A 21,550-nucleotide genomic window follows, 5' to 3' on the forward strand; every position below is an offset into this window, starting at 1 on the left:
ACGACTTATAAGTAATTCCTTTCAAATGCACATAAAACAATTAAAATTAACAGAAACAAAAATGCCTAAGCACAATAAAACTTTATACAACTCATTATGTTTCCAATTTTGGAATAATAGTTAAGCAAAAATCGAACTCTACAAAAAACTGCGCAATACTTAAAAGTTAACCAATTTACACGAAAGCAGACCCGAAATTGGTAATTTACAGGCGGTCAAAAAGGATATCAGTTAAAGGGCTGACCACCCCTACCACGTACTGGCCACACAGTTACGCTGATATTCTTATCATGACTTAGGCGGGGGAGGGTGCAACCGCCTATCAGGTAATTTGGGTAGTTGGTTGAAACTAATTTGATACTTTTTTAAAAGATAAACTAATTGCGATTACAATATTGACCAACCAGAAACCAGTACCGCGTTTAGCCCCTACTTTTTGCAGTTAAATGGTCCATTGACACAATTAACATTGATTAATTTTCATTATCAAGTAGCTTGAACAGCTGGTTGATTAGTATCCGAATCATTCTCATTCATTCACATTTAGCAAAAGTTGACGTAAAATGGAATTCGTAATATCTGAACGCGGAAAAAAACATCTTTGTCTCGACGGTTATAGATACCGTGAAAAAAACCAACTTAAGAACGGTCTCATTAAATGGCAATGTACATTTGGAAATTGTAGAGCAGTGGGTTATTTGGACGAACAGCAAGAATTTACCTTAAAAACCGAGCACGCTCATTTACCGAGCCCCTCAAAAATTCAAGCCAACTCAACATCCCTTCGAAGTATAAACCGAATCAGGCAGCAAGCTTTGGAAACAATGCCAAAACCAAAAAACCTTGAGAGCGTCGACGAAATTCCTGAACCTCTCAAACTCACACACAGCGGTGATACGTTCCTGTATTTTGATTCTGGTAAGTCGGACAGTCGAGTTTTAGTTTTTGCAACACTACCAGCGCTTGATTTGCTTTCTCAGTCGGAAATCTGTCATTGCGATGGAACGTTTTCAGTGGTACCAGACGTCTTTTACCAAGTTTATACTATTCATGGTGTAATCGAAAACGCAGTTATACCCTTGGTGTATGCTCTGCTGCCCAATAAGACGCAAGACACTTACGAAAAACTTTTTGGCTGCTTAGAGCAATTTGGAAAAAAAAAAGTAGTCATTGACTTTGAAGCCGCTGTTCGCAACGCCATAAAAAAAATGCAGCCTGATACAGAAATTCAATTCTGTTTCTTCCACCTGGGCCAAGCAGTATGGCGCAATGTACAAAAACTTGGTTTTTCGCGCAAGTACATGGACGATGATGAGTTTCGACTGAATGTCAAACAAATGATTTGCTTGGCATTCGTTCCCATTGACGACGTTATTTTCGCGTTTGAGGCGCTCCGAAAAGAGGATCCCTCAGAGGAATTCCAGAGTCTATCAGACTACTTCGAAGACACCTATATTGGTGCTTGTCGAGGAAATAGACGCGTCAAACCAAAGTTTGACATTGCCGATTGGAACGTTTTCAATCGGGTGCTCAGCGGAGAACCTCGTACGAACAATTTCTTTGGTAAACTGTTGAAAGCCTTCTGACTCTAATCAAATTAGAAAAGTTTTATTGTTCCCTTTTATCTTGTCTCTTTAATCTAAATCGGCCGAATTGTCTTTGGCTGAATTGTCTGTATTTTAAATCGGCTGAATTGTCTGTGGCTGAATTGTCTCTGCGCCGATGTTCACGTCACTTTAAAAAATAGGCATAAATAATAAATTGAACATCATTAATCAAAATCACCAACAAAATTAGAATACTGTTAGTTACTATTAGCTTAATGGTCATTATGACCTCAACCGATAATCAAATCAAGATCACGCATAAGCAGTTATATATTACAGCGATAATTTCAGAGCATTCAGATCAACAGTCTTTACATTTTAGACACAGTCTTTATTCCCAAAATCTGGAAAACCTGTTCCATGATTAGGGCCGTACATTCGCAGAGAACCAGTCGATGCATGTGTATAATAACTTCGCCGTTTGCTTTTTTCTCAATACAGTAGCAGTTGTCGTAGAATTCCGAAAAAGTCGTGCAAAGCTGGTACATATAATCACACAAGTAATGGATATGAAGATCAACAAGGGTTCGCTTGACCGAATCAGCGAACATGATCAGCATTTTGCCTAACTTCCTCTCTTTTTCACCAGTAAATGTCAACACATTGTCTTTTGCGTACTGCTGTACTTGTTCAACCGATACGTTCGCTTTTCGTCTAATTGACCTGATTCGGGTGAGCGCATACAGAAGATAAACAGCAGTGTTGCCTTTATCGTCGAGCATTCGGTCGAACGAGAACACATAATCGTGCACGTAATTGTGGCTCAAATCAGCGTATTTTACGCATCCGTAAGCCACCGCTTCCTGCGCACGTTTCAACTCTTCCGGCGTCAATTCCTTGTCCCGCCCCTTTTCAATCAAAGTGTCCATTGCTCGCTTCATTCCTTCGTCCAGCAATTCGGTCAGTTTAATCGTGGTTCCTGACCTGCTTTTGAACTTCTTTTTATCCTCCCCCAACACAACCCCGAAGCCTACATGTTGCAACCTCATCACATACGGATCGTACCAACCTGCCATTCGTGCAGCGGCAAAAAATGTGTTGAAATGTAGCGACTGGCCTGAATCCACGACATACACTATCCACTCGGCGTTCTCGGTTTTGATTCGCTGACGAACAGCTGCTAAATCAGATGTATCGTACGTATACCCGCCGTCAGACTTCACGACAGTCAAAGGCACTTCGGCTCCTGGAACGAAGAACAGCGTTCGGCCCTCGTCTTCAACTAAGAGGCTCTTTTTTCTCAACTCTGCAACTGTTTCATCCATGAGCTGCTGGTAAAAGCTCTCTCCCCTTGCAATAATATTGATATCAAGCCTTTCATAGATCTTCTCAAAATCAAGTTTCGATACTTCACAAATCATTTGCCAAGCTTTATACACTGGTGGATCATACTTTTGTAGTTTCACTACCAATTCATAAGCACGCTTCTTGAAGTCTTCTTCCTCGTCGAAACGTTTTTTAGCTTCTCTGTAAAAAGTCTGAAGATCTTTCAAGGGCGGCGACACTGTCAAATAATCGGGAAACTTGTCCTCTAGATGAGCGATTAACATTCCAAATTGTGTTCCCCAGTCTCCTAAATGATTCAACCTCAATACATCGTGACCGACCCATTCCAGTAGCCTACAGATACTGTCTCCAATTATGGTTGACCTCAAATGACCTACATGCATTTCTTTAGCTATGTTCGGAGACGAGAAATCAACAATCACTCGTTTCTTGTCCACCACTGGGGGTTTTGCTTTTTCATGCATCACTAAACTTCTAACAAATGAATCAATAACGTTTGTTTTCACGTTGATATTTATGTATCCTGGTCCCGCAATTTCAACTGAGTCTATCACGTCGTTTTGAGGCACATATTTGATGACAGTCTGGGAAATAACTCTGGGATTCAAATTTTTTCCCTGTTTTTTGAATTCACCGACTAACGATAAAGCGTCGTTACATTGAAAATCCGCAAACTTATCTGAAGAAACTACCTTTGCTTCAAAATTCAGCAACTCGGGAAAAGAAGTTCTGAATGCTGTTGTAATCAAACAAGTCAGTTTTTCTGATATGGTCAAATTCGTTTCCACTTCTAAGCTTCGTTCTAAGTGCTTCTTTCTGTATTTAAGTTTTTCATTTTCGGTTTCAAGAGTGGCAAGATCTTTGGGAGGATCAGCGATTATGCCTTCTTCTAACTCATCAACTTGGCGATTCAGAGAGTCGATTTGTTCTTCAAAAGATTGCCAAGGTTGCTCCGAGGAGTCCCCGGTTGAAGCTGCTGCCATCTAACACAATCTGAATCAAATGCAAAAAGTAATCGATATCACTGAAAATGCTTAGTTAACTTGAGTTGAGTCACTGTAACTTTCGGAGGTTTAACACATCAAAAGCAGCCACAATTATTTGGCTTTTAGTTTTAGTTTAGCCGAGCACTGATACTAAAAATAATAAAGCAAAAGCGCTTCTGGTCAACGATGAAACAAATACCTGAGACTAAAACTACACGCGACTGGCCGTTAGTGAAAACACTTCAAGCGAAAGAATTTTATTAATGATTCTTCGCATGAATTATTGAGTAAATTTTAATTCAAAAATCAATGAAGCTAGGCATCGGAAAGAGCACAACGAGCTATGATCAAGAGATTTGTTGCCAATATATATAATTGAATACAAGGCAACAGAATACAAGGAAGTAGATTTAAAAGCAAAATCAATCAACTTCAAGCTCTATGAATTTCAAGAATCAATATTTTTGATTACAATAAGCCAGTTCAAGCAAACTGGACCCATAAGTACTTTTTAATCTTGGAAATCTAAAATTAAAATCCCGTTTGCATTTTTTGTTCTTGGAGAGCGTATATACGCTCTCCACGAACAAAAATGCAAACGGGATTTTAATTTTAGATTTCCAAGATTTAAAAAATTCACTTCTGATTGCCAAATTTAAGGCAAAATATTGTCTGAAGTTGAACAGAAATTAAAAGTAGAAAAAGAATTTGCTAATCATTGAACAAAGTGAGGCACTTATTTTGGTCTGGTAGTTTTAGTGATCACGAAAAAGTCTCAAGAGTTGCGTTCACAAATTTTTGCAATTTCAATGAATTGGCTTTAATGAGCTACAATTGGCATAAAAATTCCATTCAATTATTATTTTCAACCTTCAAATCCGCTTTGCTACCTTTAGACATCGAAAAAAATTTGACCACTTATATACCATGAAAAAAAAACACCTAAGATCCACAGGTTATATCAAAAATAATAGCTTCGCGCGACATCCACTTTTATTTTTAAAAAAAATCAGCTATACTGATTGAATTTGAAAACCTATTCTGCGAGCAAACCCGCCTGATCAAAATTAATAAATCTTACACAAGCCAAGCTTCGCACAACATGTGATAAAAAATGATATGTAAAAAAATATGAAAAACTTTAAACCGACTACACCTAGTTTACTGTATAAGCAACTGCTTTGAAGCAATCCAGGTTCAAGACTTCAAACAACAAAGCAAACTACTCACCCTCCGAAAACAGTTAAAGAAATTTCGATTGTATTGCGTTAACAAACTTCTGTTTATCCGATGTCACTTGGTGCCAGATAGTCGACAGACCCGTCGGGAAACTCAGCTTTGTATTTTTTGAATCAAATGTTGAAGTAGATTTTATGACCAATGAACCAGCCATTGTCAAATTATCTAGTTTAAAAATAGCATGTAAAACAGTTAAAATTTTGAAAAAGTTTCAGCAAGTTTAAAAATTAGCAACTCGTAAGCAAACTTGAGCCTTTAAGATCATTTTTTTTTATCCACGCGGGATAGGACCAACATACGAGCTGTACAGCTCATCACGGCGAACCGCTGTTGTGCCCCTGCTTAAGAACTACATGCAATTTTTTTGGTTATTTGCCTGAATTCGGGAAAAAAAAGCCTCGTCAATCTGGTTGTTGCTTATAAACTGGGTGTATTTATAACATAGTAACGTATTTTTCAAAAAATATATAAAATAGCCACGATCAATCTATTCTCTATTACACTTTGAAACCATGAAAAAACTCAAAACAGGTACAGTTGAGGGAATTTTTATGAGGAAAAAAAACAAGGAACATTTTTTTAGATCGCATGAGATACAAAGCTCCTTTCATTGCTATTTTGTGACTAAGAGTATTAGGAAAAAATATATAAAAGACTAAGAACGTTTTCAATAGTATATTCAAAAGAAATAAAGGGATTTCTAGCATTGGGTTTTTTAGCAGACCCGTTTTTGTGCGCTGACTGATGTCTAAGCAGAATCAAAACAAGTAGGTCAAAACGCTAATTTCAAACGCGGTATTGGCAAGCGACCACTTGCTCCGCTGCGCTTCGATTCGGCACAACTCGTATTGTGCGCGTCGACCTGAGTTTGTCGGTTATTTATACCTGTCTGTTTTTGAAGTTGATTAGGTTTTTTTTCACAAACCGAGAGATAATTGTCTTAGCTAGAGAAGCTGAACCCAAAACTTAGCAGTCTCTGCCATGAGACTGTTTTCTTTTTTTTGTACTTCAGATTGGCGTGCTACAAAACCGGCCCCTTCTAGCCTCATTCCACTAATGTATTGCTATTGAGCCGAGAACTTGAGAAATTTGAAACTCGAGAATTCAAATTCAAACTGCTAATGCAAATTCCCCCTGCCCTACCTCAAGAACAAATCAAAACGATTTAAAAGTTTCATTTTACCTGATTTTTACCTGTCGGTAGGAGATATCGAACGGAACCAAATCAGGACTCTGTCAATTAGACTTCAGTTTTTATTAAAGAAACTAACAATTCGCCACAAGAAAGAAACTCTAGTAACTAATTTGAGCAAGTAGAAAATCGTAGATTTACGATATATAATGATTTATTAAACCCTTATTTAGACAGGCTAACTCCGATAGTCTTCGAAGGACAAACATTTCGCAATATTGCGCAACTGAACAAAGAATCTGATTGCACGAAACCTGTCGACTTATGAAAGATGTGAACTCGATATTGGTACGCAATCTAGTCAAAAGTTGCGTCAGCTAAAGCATATCTTTCATGATATCAATAAATTTTTTGACTACTCTTACAAACCAATTGCAAAAGAGTGCCATAATTTGTTCAGCTCTTTCCCGCTTTTTCACCCTCCCAAAATACCAATTAAAACTAGCTTCAAAATTATTCATACGACAAATTGCATGAAACAAGTATCGTAGAAATCTGTTCACTTATTCACCCTGACTCGTTTTAATGCTGTTAAGAACATCAGAAATCACTTTCAATAGACTTTTTAACATCAAATTTCACAAAAAAATCAAAGGGCGAACTGGAAAAAAGCCCGTAAAATTAAATCTGATAAAAACTTTTTCTCAATGGACTAAAAGGGAATGAACTAACAATATATTCAGAAAAAAACAACATAAATAGAAATCAACATTCAACTATTGCAACCCCTGAACATTGTCTTCTTCCTGTTTCAACTCCTCTTGAATTGCGGACAGTTTCATTTTCAGAGCATCAATGCCTTTCATCACTATACTCTCCGGTGCAAGTGCTCCACATGACTCGACGTTGTAGAAAAACTTATTCGCTCTCCCATTCGGAACGTACTCGCCTTGGGCCGACTCGAAATCCTCGGGAAGCGAAGTGTTCTCGCTTTTCGGCCATTCGGTTGGCTTCGGGTAAGTTGTGTGTCGCAAAGTGTTATCTGGGTCATATTCGAACGAAACAGCAGTAGTTGCCATCCATTTGGCATGTTCTTTAGCGAACCCTTTTCGAGCAAATGCTTTCAGTTTGAGCTCTTGACCCTTCCTCAATTTAACAATGAGGATGTCCTGGTCACGATGATAGGAGGATGTATCGTTCTCAGACCTTCTGGATGTCACCGGAACAACCTAAGCGCAAAATTTCTCACTTGATATCAACAAAAATAAGTTGAAACTAGCAAGTCCGCCATCTTCAACAATCAATTGGCTCGGAAAAATTAGTTATTGCTTTCATCAAGCTATTCAATCTATGAAACTAAAAACAATTTCAAATCAACCCATATCGTAAATCGATTTTAAAGATTACAAATTTCAAAAAACGAACTGGTCCGCGAAAAGTTGAAGTTTTTTTACACTAGCCGGCCCAGCTATAAAAGTTTGAAATATTTCAAGTGAATTCGTGAAGCGATTTGGATGGCAACAATTTTAAGTTTTTCCAAGCAAGCCTTTCCAGCTATGAAACTTTGACATATTTCAAATTATCTCATAGAACGAATCGGTTTTCGAAAAAATCAACTTTTTCTGCACAAGATAATCAAGATATGATTGTTTGAACACAGGCGAAGCTGAGTTTTGCAACACTTGCGATACAAATATGAATGACTATGAATATAAACAACCGGGAAAAAAAGCTTCAAAAAATTTTTTTGCAATAAAAATTGCAACAAAAGCCCAAAATATCCTGAACAAAATTGCCTGCACCAATAGAAACTCTACAAAGAGCTTCGGGCATGTTATAACGAAGCCAAATGCTCTAAAAAAAGTCCTTTCGGCCAAACTAAGCAGACAAAGATAAGCAGACAGACAATAATCTAAATTAGCCAAAATTTTCTAATTTCAAAAAACGGTTCTCAACTGAAATCGAACTCCCGGGCTTTGTCGTCTCAAGCATGGGGGTTACAGCAACTGGTAATAAAGCTGAACCAACGAGCTACGGGAACTCAGCCAACAAACATAAACAGAAGGACAATAATCCGGAAAAACACAAAACTCGAGTTTGCAAAAAAACGGGGGTGGCCGGATTCGAAACCCAAGCCTTTGCCGTCCCAAGCAAATGTTTCCCTCCCCTCTACGCCAGATGCTTCGGATGGTTGATTGGATTTTAATTTTTAATTACCAAGCGGTAACAAAGCCGACAATATCTGAGTAGAAACCCTTTAGTGCCTTTTACCCTCAGAACACACACACGCTCACAAAAATTTTCTCCAGTCGAAACGATGCAATAAGAGGCCAAAGTTGCAATAACAGGTAAGAAGTTAATATTAATTAAGCCGAGAAAAAGCCAAAAATGAATAAAAAAATTGAAATTGTATTAAAACGAGCTGGTAAAAATACAATTAATGCGAAAAGCAAATTTCAATTCGGCCGGATTTTAAAATGCTATGAGCATGGACAAAATTGTTTACGGTGAAAAGTCTAGTACCTGATTGCAATACTATTGCTTATCGCAAGGGTAATTAAGCGGATATTGAGCAGACAAAACTTGGGTAGACGACTGCTGATCTGAAAGAAAAACAAAACTGCGCTGTAAAACATTTTGAGCCAAAAAAAACATAAGTTTTACGCCCACCGCCCACAACCCCCACCTGCCCTTATATATGGAACGGGCATTTAAAATGCAGACATGCTCAAAAAAATTGTTGACAGGTATTCTGATAATCTGTTGACAACTGAGTTAACTGATTCAACTGATTATTTTAAACTAGTTGTTAACTAGAAATCAAGTCTAAATTCCAGTTTGATAACGCTTGCTAATCGCAAGCGTAAATATTTCATGAACAGAATTGGCAGGTGATGTTTAGATTTTTCTATTGGAGCCATTTAACCAATGAAATTTTGTTAAAAACTTTTAAATCATTCCAAAAATTGAATCGGATCTTGTGTTATAAGCAAGCTATTCCAGCTATGAAACTTTAAAATATTTGAAGTCGTATCATGGAGCAAACCAGTTTCTGTTAGTTTTTCTAGCAAGCTTTTCATCCGATGAAACTTTCAAATACTTTAAGTATTTTCATAAAGCGAACCAAATGCCGAAATGATAAAGTGTTTCTAAGCAAGCTACTTCAGCTAAGAATCTTTAAAATATTTCAAAATGTTCCTTAGGCCGAACCGAATAAAAGTTTTTGCTTAAGCCATTCAAGCTATGATAGTTTGAAACATTTCAAGTTCTTTCACAGAGCTGATTGGGTGGCAAAAATTAAGTTTTTGTAAGAAAGTTATTAGTTATGAAACTTTGAAACATTCCAAGTTATTTCAGGCAGCAAATCGGGTGGCAAAAATTTAATTATTTTCTGTTGATACCATTCATGTTATCCATTCAAGTTATGGAACATCAATATTTCACTTCATAGACTGAATCAGCTCGCAATAAATTCAAGATTTTTAAGCAAGCAATTCAAGCTTTTCACTTTTACTCAAAAAATATTTCGTCTTTCTCAGACCGAATCGTTTTGCGAAAACTTGAAAATTTTTCATTTAAGTTCTTCAAGCTATTAAGCTATGATACTTTTCATTTCAAGTTATTTCATAGAGCTAATCGGATGACAAGTTAAATTGCTCCAAGCAAGCTATTAGTTATGTAACTTTGAAACATTAGTATTTCAGTAGCAATTGATGACAAGTTAAATTGCTCCAAGCAAGCTATTAGTTATGTAACTTTGAAACATTAGTATTTCAGTAGCCATTCAATTGATGAAACGTTATTATTTCAAACTGTTTCACAGAGCAAATCAGATGAAGAAAAGTTCAAGTTTATCTTAACCCAGCAAATGGAGCTATGAAAATTTGAACATTTCAAACTAGGGACCCAGCTGAAAGATGGAGAGACCTGTTTGATTATTTTAAAATTGTTTTAAAATTTCAGGTTTCTCAAGTCGATAGCGCCCTTCCTACGCAAAAAAAGTGAAAGAGAAGCTTATGCATTCATTGGTAACGCTTTGGTAAAAAGTTTTCATGAGAGAACTTTTCAAGTCCATAGGTGTTTCCCTAATTGTAGGGGGTTCCTACAACCTGGTCTATCGATTAAACCCTTAATCCCAAATCTGGACGGGTAGTTTTTGAGGAAATCGGAAAGATTTGAAAAAAGGCCAAAAAAGTCAAAAAAGTGACTTTTCCTAAGTCTATAGCTCTTCCCCTAGGCAAGTTAAGGACCAGCCGCTTGTGCGGGGGAGTTTCCTACAACCTGGTCTATCGATTAAACCCTTAATGCCAAATCTGGACGGGTAGTTTTTGAGGAAATCGGAAAGATTTGAAAAAAGGCCAAAAAAGTCAAAACAGTGACTTTTCCTAAGTCTAAAGCTCTTCCCCTAGGCAAGTTAAGGACCAGCCGCTTTTGCGGGGGAGTTTCCTACAATCTGGTCTATCGATTAAACCCTTAATTCCAAATCTGGATGGGTAGTTTTTGAGGAAATCGATAATTTCCGAAAAAATAGGCAAAAAAATCGAAAAAGTGACTTTTCCTAAGTCTATAGCTCTTCCCCTAGGCAAGTTAAGGACCAGCCGCTTGTGCGGGGGAGTTTCCTACAACCTGGTCTATCGATTAAACCCTTAATTCCAAATCTGGATGCGTAGTTTTTGAGGAAATCGATAATTTCCGAAAAAGTAGGCAAAAAAATCAAAAAAGTGACTTTTCCTAAGTCTATAGCTCTTCCCCTAGGCAAGTTAAGGACCAGCCGCTTTTGCGGGGGAGTTTCCTACAATCTGGTCTATCGATTAAACCCTTAATTCCAAATCTGGATGGGTAGTTTTTGAGGAAATCGATAATTTCCGAAAAAATAGGCAAAAAAATCGAAAAAGTGACTTTTCCTAAGTCTATAGCTCTTCCCCTAGGCAAGTTAAGGACCAGCCGCTTGTGCGGGGGAGTTTCCTACAACCTGGTCTATCGATTAAACCCTTAATTCCAAATCTGGATGGGTAGTTTTTGAGGAAATCGATAATTTCCGAAAAAGTAGGCAAAAAAATCAAAAAAGTGACTTTTCCTAAGTCTATAGCTCTTCCCCTAAGCAAATTAGGGACCAGCCGCTTGTGCATGGGAGTTTCCTACAACCTGGTCTATCGATTAAACCCTTAATCCCAAATCTGGACGGGTAGTTTTTGAGGAAATCGAAAATTTCCGAAAAAATGGGCAAAAAGTGAAAAAAGTACCGAGTTGTGAAGCTTTTCTAAGACCGTAGGGGGTGGGGTAGGGTAAAAATTGCCCTAAATTTCATGCAGGCAGGTAGGTAAAACGCTACTGAATCCATTGGTACCACTTTTATGAGAATCTGACGTGTAGTTTTTTGCGAAAGCGAATTTTTCGAAAAAGCGTCTCAAAAAAATAATAATAATAAAAAAAAAAAAAAAAAAAAACCAGATCTCATCTGGAAAAAAAAACGTTTTCATAATAACTGTTTAATAAATCAAACAGGAATTATTTCACAGATCGCATTGGTTAGCAAAAAAATGAGTTTTTCTTAGGCAGCATCACGAGCTTTAAAACGTCAAGTTATTTCACAGACCGAATCGCTTCGCGAAAAGTTGAGTTTTTCTAAGCAAGCTATGCAAGCAATGAAAATGAAAAAATTTTCACTCTGTTTTATAGATCAAATCTATTCGCAAAGTTTCCCTCAAGAAAGCTATTCAAGCTATGAAACTTAGACCGAAACTTAGACTAGTTACGAAAACTTGAAAGATGTCAAGTTGTTCACACAGAGGCGAAGCAGTAGGTCGCAGATCATCGAATCCTAGACCTAGCCGAACTGTTGAAGCCTTTTAATGGCTAAAGCATCACTTCGCAAACACTAGCGAGAACACGACACAAAACTGCTCTAGAAAGAGCAGTAAGAAAATAAAATAAACTAGCGTGTAACGCGTCTCCGGTGCTTCGAATTTTCAACAAATCAAAAAAAAATATTCTTTGAGTGTACTGTGACAGCACCCAATTAAAGGGTTCGTAATTACAAATTTTGCAATGTTTTAATTCGAATTTTTTTACACAAGTTTTTTACACTAATTTTGAAGAACTATAAAATGCTGTGAAGTTTAATATAATTCTTCGAAAAATTTAAAATGAACTAAGAAACGTCAAATCTGGGAAACTGAAAGCAATTGAGCAGTCGCATTTGGACGCAAGATTTGCAACTCCTGAGAATAACTTCAAACTTTGTTAAGCTTTTCACTTTTTTTTATTCAAATTTTGAAAAACCATAGTAATTTGTGAAATTTTTTTAATCTAAGTTTAAAATGAATTAAGAAACGTCACATCTGAGAAACTGAAAGCAATTGAGCAGTCGCATTTGGACGCAAGATTTGTAACTTCTGAGAGTACTCTTATAGCACCCAACTAAAACGTTGGGAAATTCAAATTTTGAGAAACTTCACCTTAAGTTTTCTACAAAAAGTTATTTTTTTTTAAAACCAGAAAAAACTACCGAACTTTGAGCAGTCTTTTTTGGTGACAATATTCGCAATCTTTGAAAGTACACAACTACAGGTTTGGGAATTTCACTTAAACGCATTAATTTGAATTTGAGTTTTCTGAAAATTTCCAACAAAAATCACAAAAGTCGTCGTGTCTCTTACACAAAAATGATTTGGTCATTCTTAATTGGAGGCCGAATTTGCAACCCCTAATATTACTCTGCCAGCCCCCCAACTACAGGTTAGGAATTACAAACTTAAATTAAATTAATTTTTAATGAATTTTTTTTTTAAATCACAAAAGACGTCATATCTGGAAAACTGCAAGGTTTAGAGCAGTCCTATTTGGAGGCAAAATTCGCAACTTCTGAGATTACCCTGACAGAGCCTCACTACAGAGATGATAATTTCAAGTTTTGTGAAATTTTTTATACCTAAGATTTATGAAAAATTTTGAAAAAAACCTAAAAAAACGTCATATCTCGAAAACTACAAGCCTTTGAGCAACCATATTCAGAGGAAAGATTCGCAACCCCCTGAGAATACCCTCACAGATTCCAATAACAGGATTGATTTCTTCATAGTTCTTTTTAACATCAAAGTTTTTTTTGAAAATTTCGGAGGAAATCATAAAAAACGTCATATCTCGAAAACTACAAGGATCTGAGCAGTCATATTGGGACGCAAAATTCGCAACTCCTTAGAGTACCCTGACAGAGCCTGATTACAGAGATAGTAACTTCAAGTTTTGTGAAAGTTTTTATATCTAAGTTTTTTTAAAAAAGTTTAAAAAAATCCAAAAAAACGTCCTGCCAGATTTGAGCAGCCATAATCAGAGGCAAGATTCGCAACCCCTGAGAGTACCCTCAGAATATCCAACAACAGGATTGAGATCTTCAACGTTTTGGAGTTTTTGAAAAAAAATTTGAAAAAATCATAAAAAACGTCATATCTCGAAAACTACAAGGATTTGAAAAGTGAGAATTGGAGGCAAAATTCGCAACCCCTGAGAATACCCTGACAGCACCCAACTGCATGGTGAGAATTTCAAAAATTGAGAAATTTTTCAAAAAAAAATTTCTCGAAATTTTTGAAAAATCTCGAAAATTGCCTAACTCGTAACCTAAAAGGATTTGGTTATTCATATATGGAGGCCAGAATCGCAAAACCTGGGGAAACTCTGACAATATCCTTCTAACTTCAAACTTGATGAAATAATCTCTGAATTTAAACTGAAATCGAAAAAAACCTTAACCATTGCAATTTACGATGTAGCTTAAACGTGAAAAAATTCTTTTGTTAAACATGCAAAAATAATACGTTGAAAAAGCTTAAAAATGGATAGTGAAGCCCGCATTTAAATATAAAATAGATAGATAAATATAATAGATAATAGATGAAAATTAAAAAATTAAGCGACGGATAGACGGTCCATCAAATTAATTAAAAAAGCAGGTATACAGACAGACAGACAGACTTAATTTGGCCTCGAAAAAAAAATACTGAAAAATTATTGACCTTGCGGAAAACTAATTGAAAAATTTTCTTAAGCATTGCACTATATGATATAGCTTAAACATGAAAAAACTCTTTCGTTAAACATGCAAAATTATTATGCTTAAACATGGGAGATAGCTGTCACTCGCATTTAAATAGTATAGAAAGATAGAGATAGATAGATATAGAAAGAAAGATAAGTCTTGAATTAGCAAGAAGTCGGCTAGGTCAGGTATTCGATCTGCGACCAATCGCAATCAAAAGAATTTGAGTCTCACGCAATAACCACTCAGCCACGCACGCTTAACCGCCGACAAACACTAGTCACGAATAAAGCAGCTACAAATGTTGATAAATTGCCAATGCCATTCAGCAAAAGTGGCACCAAAGACAAATTGGAAAATAACAAACTGAAGGCATCCACACAAACTTTGTATGTTACAAACCGCAAAGCATACAGCCACATTATGTAGAAATTATACATTTTAAAAATTGTGATGAAAATTGTGTTAGAAAATTTCTTGAAATCGAGTTTTTATGATTGTCATGTTCTTTGAAACAAATAGCTTTTTTCGTTTCATTTGATTAAAAATGCATCAACTGTGTTAACTTATTAGTATTCGATTGTCAAACCACATGCTATCAAAAAGCTGTTACGGTGCCCCAAAAGTGGCACCAATATTTGCGAATTAGATCAGAAGAAAAGAAGATTCTTAATAATACTCTAAGCTGTTGCTAGTATAAGACCGAATAGGTTCTTAAAAAATTTAAGCAAAATATTCAAACTACATAAACGTGAAATATTTGAAGTTGTCTCATGAAGCGAATCAGTTCGCGAAAAGTTAAGTTTTTTTTTCAAGCAACCAATCGAAGCTATGAAATTGCTCAAGACATTTTATAGACCGAATCGAACCGCGAAAAATTTATGTTTTTCAAAGCAAGCCAGTCTAGCTGAAACTTCGAATTTTTTAAGTTACTTCAGAGACCAAACATGTTCGCAAAAAACTTACGTTATAGTAAGCAAGCAAGCTAGACGAGCTCAAAAAACTTGAAACATTCAAGTTGTTTTATAATCCGAAGCCGTTTGCGAAAGTTTAAATTCTTCTAAGCAATCTCTTCAAGTTACGAAATTTCAAATAAACAAAGTCATTTCATTTCATAGACCAAAGTGGTTCGCAAAAAACTTAAATTTTTTAAAGTAAGCTATTCCAGCTCTCAAACTTTGAAATATTTCAAGTTATTTCAGAGACCGAATCGTTTTGCGATAAGCTCAAGTTTTTCTAAGCAAGCGATTCAACATCTGAAATTTTTAAATATTTCAAGTTACTTCATTGACCGCATCAGTTCTGAGCACGCTGTTCATGCGATGAAACTTTGAAATATTAAGGTTGTTTCATAGTGCAAATCGACTGGCGAGGTGCTTCAGTTTTTCAAAGCAACTATTCAGGCGATGAAACTTCCAAAGCAACTATTCAGGCGATGAAAATTCCATGTTATTTCTTAGCGCAAATCGGTTTGCAAAAAGCTTGTTTTTCTAGCAAGGAGGCTGCTGTTTTTCGTTAGTTCGTTCGTTTCAGAATGAAATCAATCTGAAAAGGCAAAATTTTGGAAAAATATGGTCAGGTACTGTAGAGCCTTGAAAATGAATCGAGTTCACTTTGTTTAAAAACTGAACTTTTGTCAAAAATAATTCTAAAATATTCGAGACTTAAGAATGATTGAAAGTGTAATTCACATGGATTGATTTCGTTCTAATCTGATGAAAGTAAATTTTTCAAATTCCAATCAGTATTGAAGGAATACCCTAGTACAAAATAACGGCACTCTTGAAAAACGACAGTTTGCTGATTCTAAGCAGACAAAACAAAATAAAGTTGCATTTGAAATCGGCCGAAGTGTTTGAGGTTGCATCTTTCAACTAATGCAAGTTTCTCGCTCTGCTGCGTCCAAAATTATAAAATATTATCTCTCTGAAACCGTAAAAGTATTCACTAGGTAAGAAAATCTTGTCTAGGCATAAGTTAAAAAATACATTTAGTTCAAATTAAGCTCTTTAATTATACTTACTTTCAGGGGCGGATTTAGGGGGGGATGGACGCTTCCCCCAGGGATTCGACCACCTACCGACCCCAAGGGTCCCCCTTTGTACTATTTTGAGATATCCATTTTTGGAGACGGACCCTAAAAAATTTTTAAAGGCGCCTTTGGCGCCAATATTTACTAATTTTGAGGGGGGAGCGCGTGCCGAAAAAACGCGATTTTTTGGTCAAATTTTTCCAAAAACTGCCTAAAAACGCCTTTTTCGGCCTGTTTTTTTTTTAAATTTTGCCTGCGGCGCAGAAAGTTCGGCCAAACCAGGGTCTTTTTACTGCTTTGGGAGAGCTGGAAAAATCAACCTAAAAAAAGGTCGACCAAATTTTCGAATTAATTTTGAAAATCCGCCCCTCCCCCCCCCCCTCGAGAAAATCCTAGATCCGCCCCTGCTTACTTTAACAAGTTATTCAAGTAATTAGTTTAACCCCAATTAATAGTTTGAAAGAAAAAAAGGAGACGAACCTTCGGGTTTTTTGATACGAGGTCTTTCGTAGTGACTGATCTGGTAAAGTCGTCTGTGCAGGTAACATGCAACTCAAATTCAACTGAACATTCGGGACAGAATTCATCGCAGATACAATCTCTAGAGTATTCCATTCTGTCAATGACGTCATCACATGTCATTGGAATTAGGCCCAGTCGATGGGCAATAAATTCGTCGTGAAGAACAGACCTGGAACATAGCAAACAGGCAGTCCAAAATTGAATAGCAGTCCATCGAAAAAACATCGCCAATGAACGCAAGTAAAGGTGTCAATGACCGCGGTCTTTCTTGAGCAAATTGGCCGGAAAGAAATACTCAGCGGCAAAGCGAATCCTCGCACCATTTCCGATTCATCCCAAAATTTTGCATGGTAAGCTAGTCGACAAAACAAGAGCCCGGAATCACAAATTTGAAAAAATAAACAGCCATCAGACATTTGGAGAAGATTCAATGAACGCAAAGAAAAACTGTCGTTTTTGACTTCAACTTGAGAATTTCAAAGAAAAAGTATATGGCCTTAGATCTCTTTCAATTTCAAGAACAAATTAGTATAATTAATTGCCTAATTGTTCTGATAAACTTATTAAATAGTTCCAGATCGATGTCGAAGTGCAGCGAGCGAGCTGTGGCGCGCTCCTAATTCCGAATTACAATTGGACTGGTCGATCACACATCCTTAACGCGAAGCGGTATTCAGGAGTGCCCGCGTGGCGCAGTGGTCTATCCCAACTGCGATCTGACCAGAACATCAAATGCTGTTGGAGCTCCTTTCTCCAACTCCAGACTTGGAACTTACTGGGTGTAATACTCAACTGATTGATCCATAGCTACACGTCTCAAGTGGCAACAAGCAACCCCCCAGTCGCCTATTGGAGATCAACTATTATCCAACCGTCTCAGAGTTTCTGAATGCTCCCTCCGCAGTGCTTTCTGCCTTTGCTTCGAAAACAAGCAAGAAAACGCTTGAATGTCTGTTGAGAGAAACCATTGCCTAGATGAACCTTTTTTTCGGGAAGGAAGAGAAAAAAGAGAAGAATTAAACGAGAGTATTGCTGAAATGAGTCAAACAGTGGTTGATCTGAAAAGAGCATTTGTCGAGACAACACCTGGAGTGGAAACTAGCTGGACAGCAGACCTCGTAGACGGAATTAAAGAATCAATGAGAGAACTTACTGTTGGGACGAGTGCACGGGACATCGCAGAAGCAGCTGAATTTCAGAAAGCTTCGAAAACCACTTTCGAAATTAGCAGTAGGTTACGTTTTTACGCCCTTTTCTTTTTTCGCTGTTGTTTAAGAGGAGCCTGCTTTCCTTTCAACAAAGGAAGTAAACTGAACTTTTAAAAAGAATCAGAAGTCAAACCTCGAAAAATCTAATTTGATCGTGAGCAACGAGGACTACGTTCATCGACTCATAAGAAAAACCAAAAACCCTCAACCAAAATTTTGATACCACAATTTGATCCAAATGAAATTTATCTTAGAAAAAAAACATGAAGCAGGACAATTGGTTGCTTTAACCTACCATTATAACAACATTCACAAAGCGGTAACTACGCCGACTCCACTTATGTAGACGACCGTTGCTCTGAAAAATAATCGAAATTGAAAGCCCCCCTCAACGTGGAACTTCTGCCAAAGAAGACGCAATATGAAAATACTAAGCCGATTTGAATCGCAAAACAGCTCAAAATATGACCATTGGTCATCAGGAGTCGAACCAACTCCATGATGAGATTTGTCCTGTGAACAATTACTCATAGGGAAAAAATACTTGCACCCGATTGCAATACACTTGCTCACGCAAGTGTAATAACAAAAATCTGAAGGAAAGGACTTAAAAAGAAATTGATGTACTCTTTTTGAGGAACATAATCTGAAAGCTCTATTAGTGTCAAGAAAATGTTCCGACTGATATTTTTTCATATAACTAACCAAACATTGCAAAAAAACTGGTTCACAAACAGGCTTCTGTCATCGCTATTTTTAAGCGCTAATCGATTAATTAAACGACGTTAACGACTGAAAAAATATATGAAAATTTTGACGTGCTTTACTAAAAAACAAGCTGCACCGTACACAAGTTTATAGTACACCGGCAATATTAGTTAAAACCCATTTATAAACTAGAAAATAATTCGGCTTAACGGTAAGGGAGAACGTTATTTGCCTGCAATCTCAAATTGTTTGGAAATGAACTCAAAATTGAATCAATAGCTGAGCTAACAAAATAAAGCGAGAAAAATTTTATCTGAAAAACCAAAACCACACGGAACAAGGATCCAGGGTCTTTTTACTGCTTTGGGAGAGCTGGAAAAATCAACCTAAAAAAAGGTCGACCAAATTTTCGAATTAATTTTGAAAATCCGCCCCTCCCCCCCCCCCTCGAGAAAATCCTAGATCCGCCCCTGCTTACTTTAACAAGTTATTCAAGTAATTAGTTTAACCCCAATTAATAGTTTGAAAGAAAAAAAGGAGACGAACCTTCGGGTTTTTTGATACGAGGTCTTTCGTAGTGACTGATCTGGTAAAGTCGTCTGTGCAGGTAACATGCAACTCAAATTCAACTGAACATTCGGGACAGAATTCATCGCAGATACAATCTCTAGAGTATTCCATTCTGTCAATGACGTCATCACATGTCATTGGAATTAGGCCCAGTCGATGGGCAATAAATTCGTCGTGAAGAACAGACCTGGAACATAGCAAACAGGCAGTCCAAAATTGAATAGCAGTCCATCGAAAAAACATCGCCAATGAACGCAAGTAAAGGTGTCAATGACCGCGGTCTTTCTTGAGCAAATTGGCCGGAAAGAAATACTCAGCGGCAAAGCGAATCCTCGCACCATTTCCGATTCATCCCAAAATTTTGCATGGTAAGCTAGTCGACAAAACAAGAGCCCGGAATCACAAATTTGAAAAAATAAACAGCCATCAGACATTTGGAGAAGATTCAATGAACGCAAAGAAAAACTGTCGTTTTTGACTTCAACTTGAGAATTTCAAAGAAAAAGTATATGGCCTTAGATCTCTTTCAATTTCAAGAACAAATTAGTATAATTAATTGCCTAATTGTTCTGATAAACTTATTAAATAGTTCCAGATCGATGTCGAAGTGCAGCGAGCGAGCTGTGGCGCGCTCCTAATTCCGAATTACAATTGGACTGGTCGATCACACATCCTTAGCGCGAAGCGGTATTCAGGAGTGCCCGCGTGGCGCAGTGGTCTATCCCAACTGCGATCTGACCAGAACATCAAATGCTGTTGGAGCTCCTTTCTCCAACTCCAGACTTGGAACTTACTGGGTGTAATACTCAACTGATTGATCCATAGCTACACGTCTCAAGTGGCAACAAGCAACCCCCCAGTCGCCTATTGGAGATCAACTATTATCCAACCGTCTCAGAGTTTCTGAATGCTCCCTCCGCAGTGCTTTCTGCCTTTGCTTCGAAAACAAGCAAGAAAACGCTTGAATGTCTGTTGAGAGAAACCATTGCCTAGATGAACCTTTTTTTCGGGAAGGAAGAGAAAAAAGAGAAGAATTAAACGAGAGTATTGCTGAAATGAGTCAAACAGTGGTTGATCTGAAAAGAGCATTTGTCGAGACAACACCTGGAGTGGAAACTAGCTGGACAGCAGACCTCGTAGACGGAATTAAAGAATCAATGAGAGAACTTACTGTTGGGACGAGTGCACGGGACATCGCAGAAGCAGCTGAATTTCAGAAAGCTTCGAAAACCACTTTCGAAATTAGCAGTAGGTTACGTTTTTACGCCCTTTTCTTTTTTCGCTGTTGTTTAAGAGGAGCCTGCTTTCCTTTCAACAAAGGAAGTAAACTGAACTTTTAAAAAGAATCAGAAGTCAAACCTCGAAAAATCTAATTTGATCGTGAGCAACGAGGACTACGTTCATCGACTCATAAGAAAAACCAAAAACCCTCAACCAAAATTTTGATACCACAATTTGATCCAAATGAAATTTATCTTAGAAAAAAAACATGAAGCAGGACAATTGGTTGCTTTAACCTACCATTATAACAACATTCACAAAGCGGTAACTACGCCGACTCCACTTATGTAGACGACCGTTGCTCTGAAAAATAATCGAAATTGAAAGCCCCCCTCAACGTGGAACTTCTGCCAAAGAAGACGCAATATGAAAATACTAAGCCGATTTGAATCGCAAAACAGCTCAAAATATGACCATTGGTCATCAGGAGTCGAACCAACTCCATGATGAGATTTGTCCTGTGAACAATTACTCATAGGGAAAAAATACTTGCACCCGATTGCAATACACTTGCTCACGCAAGTGTAATAACAAAAATCTGAAGGAAAGGACTTAAAAAGAAATTGATGTACTCTTTTTGAGGAACATAATCTGAAAGCTCTATTAGTGTCAAGAAAATGTTCCGACTGATATTTTTTCATATAACTAACCAAACATTGCAAAAAAACTGGTTCACAAACAGGCTTCTGTCATCGCTATTTTTAAGCGCTAATCGATTAATTAAACGACGTTAACGACTGAAAAAATATATGAAAATTTTGACGTGCTTTACTAAAAAACAAGCTGCACCGTACACAAGTTTATAGTACACCGGCAATATTAGTTAAAACCCATTTATAAACTAGAAAATAATTCGGCTTAACGGTAAGGGAGAACGTTATTTGCCTGCAATCTCAAATTGTTTGGAAATGAACTCAAAATTGAATCAATAGCTGAGCTA

General features: G+C 37.1%; 3 protein-coding genes across 3 annotated transcripts in view; 1 reads left to right on the plus strand and 2 right to left on the minus strand.

Annotated features, from left to right (window-relative positions):
* Nucleotides 1-1,744: 1,744 nt before the first annotated feature.
* LOC134851747 (arginine--tRNA ligase, cytoplasmic-like) lies at nucleotides 1,745-6,457 on the minus strand. Its single transcript, XM_063867971.1, has 2 exons — nucleotides 6,303-6,457; nucleotides 1,745-3,887 (listed from the first exon to the last, which is right to left on the minus strand). The coding sequence occupies exon 2, from the start codon at nucleotides 3,875-3,877 to the stop codon at nucleotides 1,919-1,921; it is 1,959 nt and encodes a 652-aa protein (XP_063724041.1). The 5' UTR covers nucleotides 3,878-3,887; nucleotides 6,303-6,457; the 3' UTR covers nucleotides 1,745-1,918.
* A 514-nt stretch (nucleotides 6,458-6,971) lies between these two features.
* Nucleotides 6,972-21,550, minus strand: part of LOC134851783 (DNA-directed RNA polymerase II subunit RPB3-like) — a 422,117-nt gene continuing 407,538 nt past the window's right edge. The window contains exons 3-4 of the mRNA XM_063868015.1: nucleotides 19,306-19,516; nucleotides 6,972-7,480 (exon numbers count right to left, since the gene is read on the minus strand). Of these exons, the coding sequence (XP_063724085.1) occupies nucleotides 7,028-7,480; nucleotides 19,306-19,516 (664 nt within the window). The 3' untranslated portion in view covers nucleotides 6,972-7,027. The remainder of the gene's footprint in view (nucleotides 7,481-19,305; nucleotides 19,517-21,550) is intronic.
* The window catches only part of LOC134851791 (peptide methionine sulfoxide reductase MsrA 2-like), a 192,314-nt gene continuing 190,663 nt past the window's right edge, over nucleotides 19,900-21,550 (plus strand). The window contains exon 1 of the mRNA XM_063868026.1: nucleotides 19,900-19,916. The gene's annotated coding sequence lies outside the window, so the exon portion shown is untranslated. The remainder of the gene's footprint in view (nucleotides 19,917-21,550) is intronic.

Source organism: Symsagittifera roscoffensis, chromosome 1 (assembly GCF_963678635.1).
Source record: "Symsagittifera roscoffensis chromosome 1, txSymRosc1.1, whole genome shotgun sequence".
NCBI lineage: Eukaryota > Metazoa > Xenacoelomorpha > Acoela > Convolutidae > Symsagittifera > Symsagittifera roscoffensis.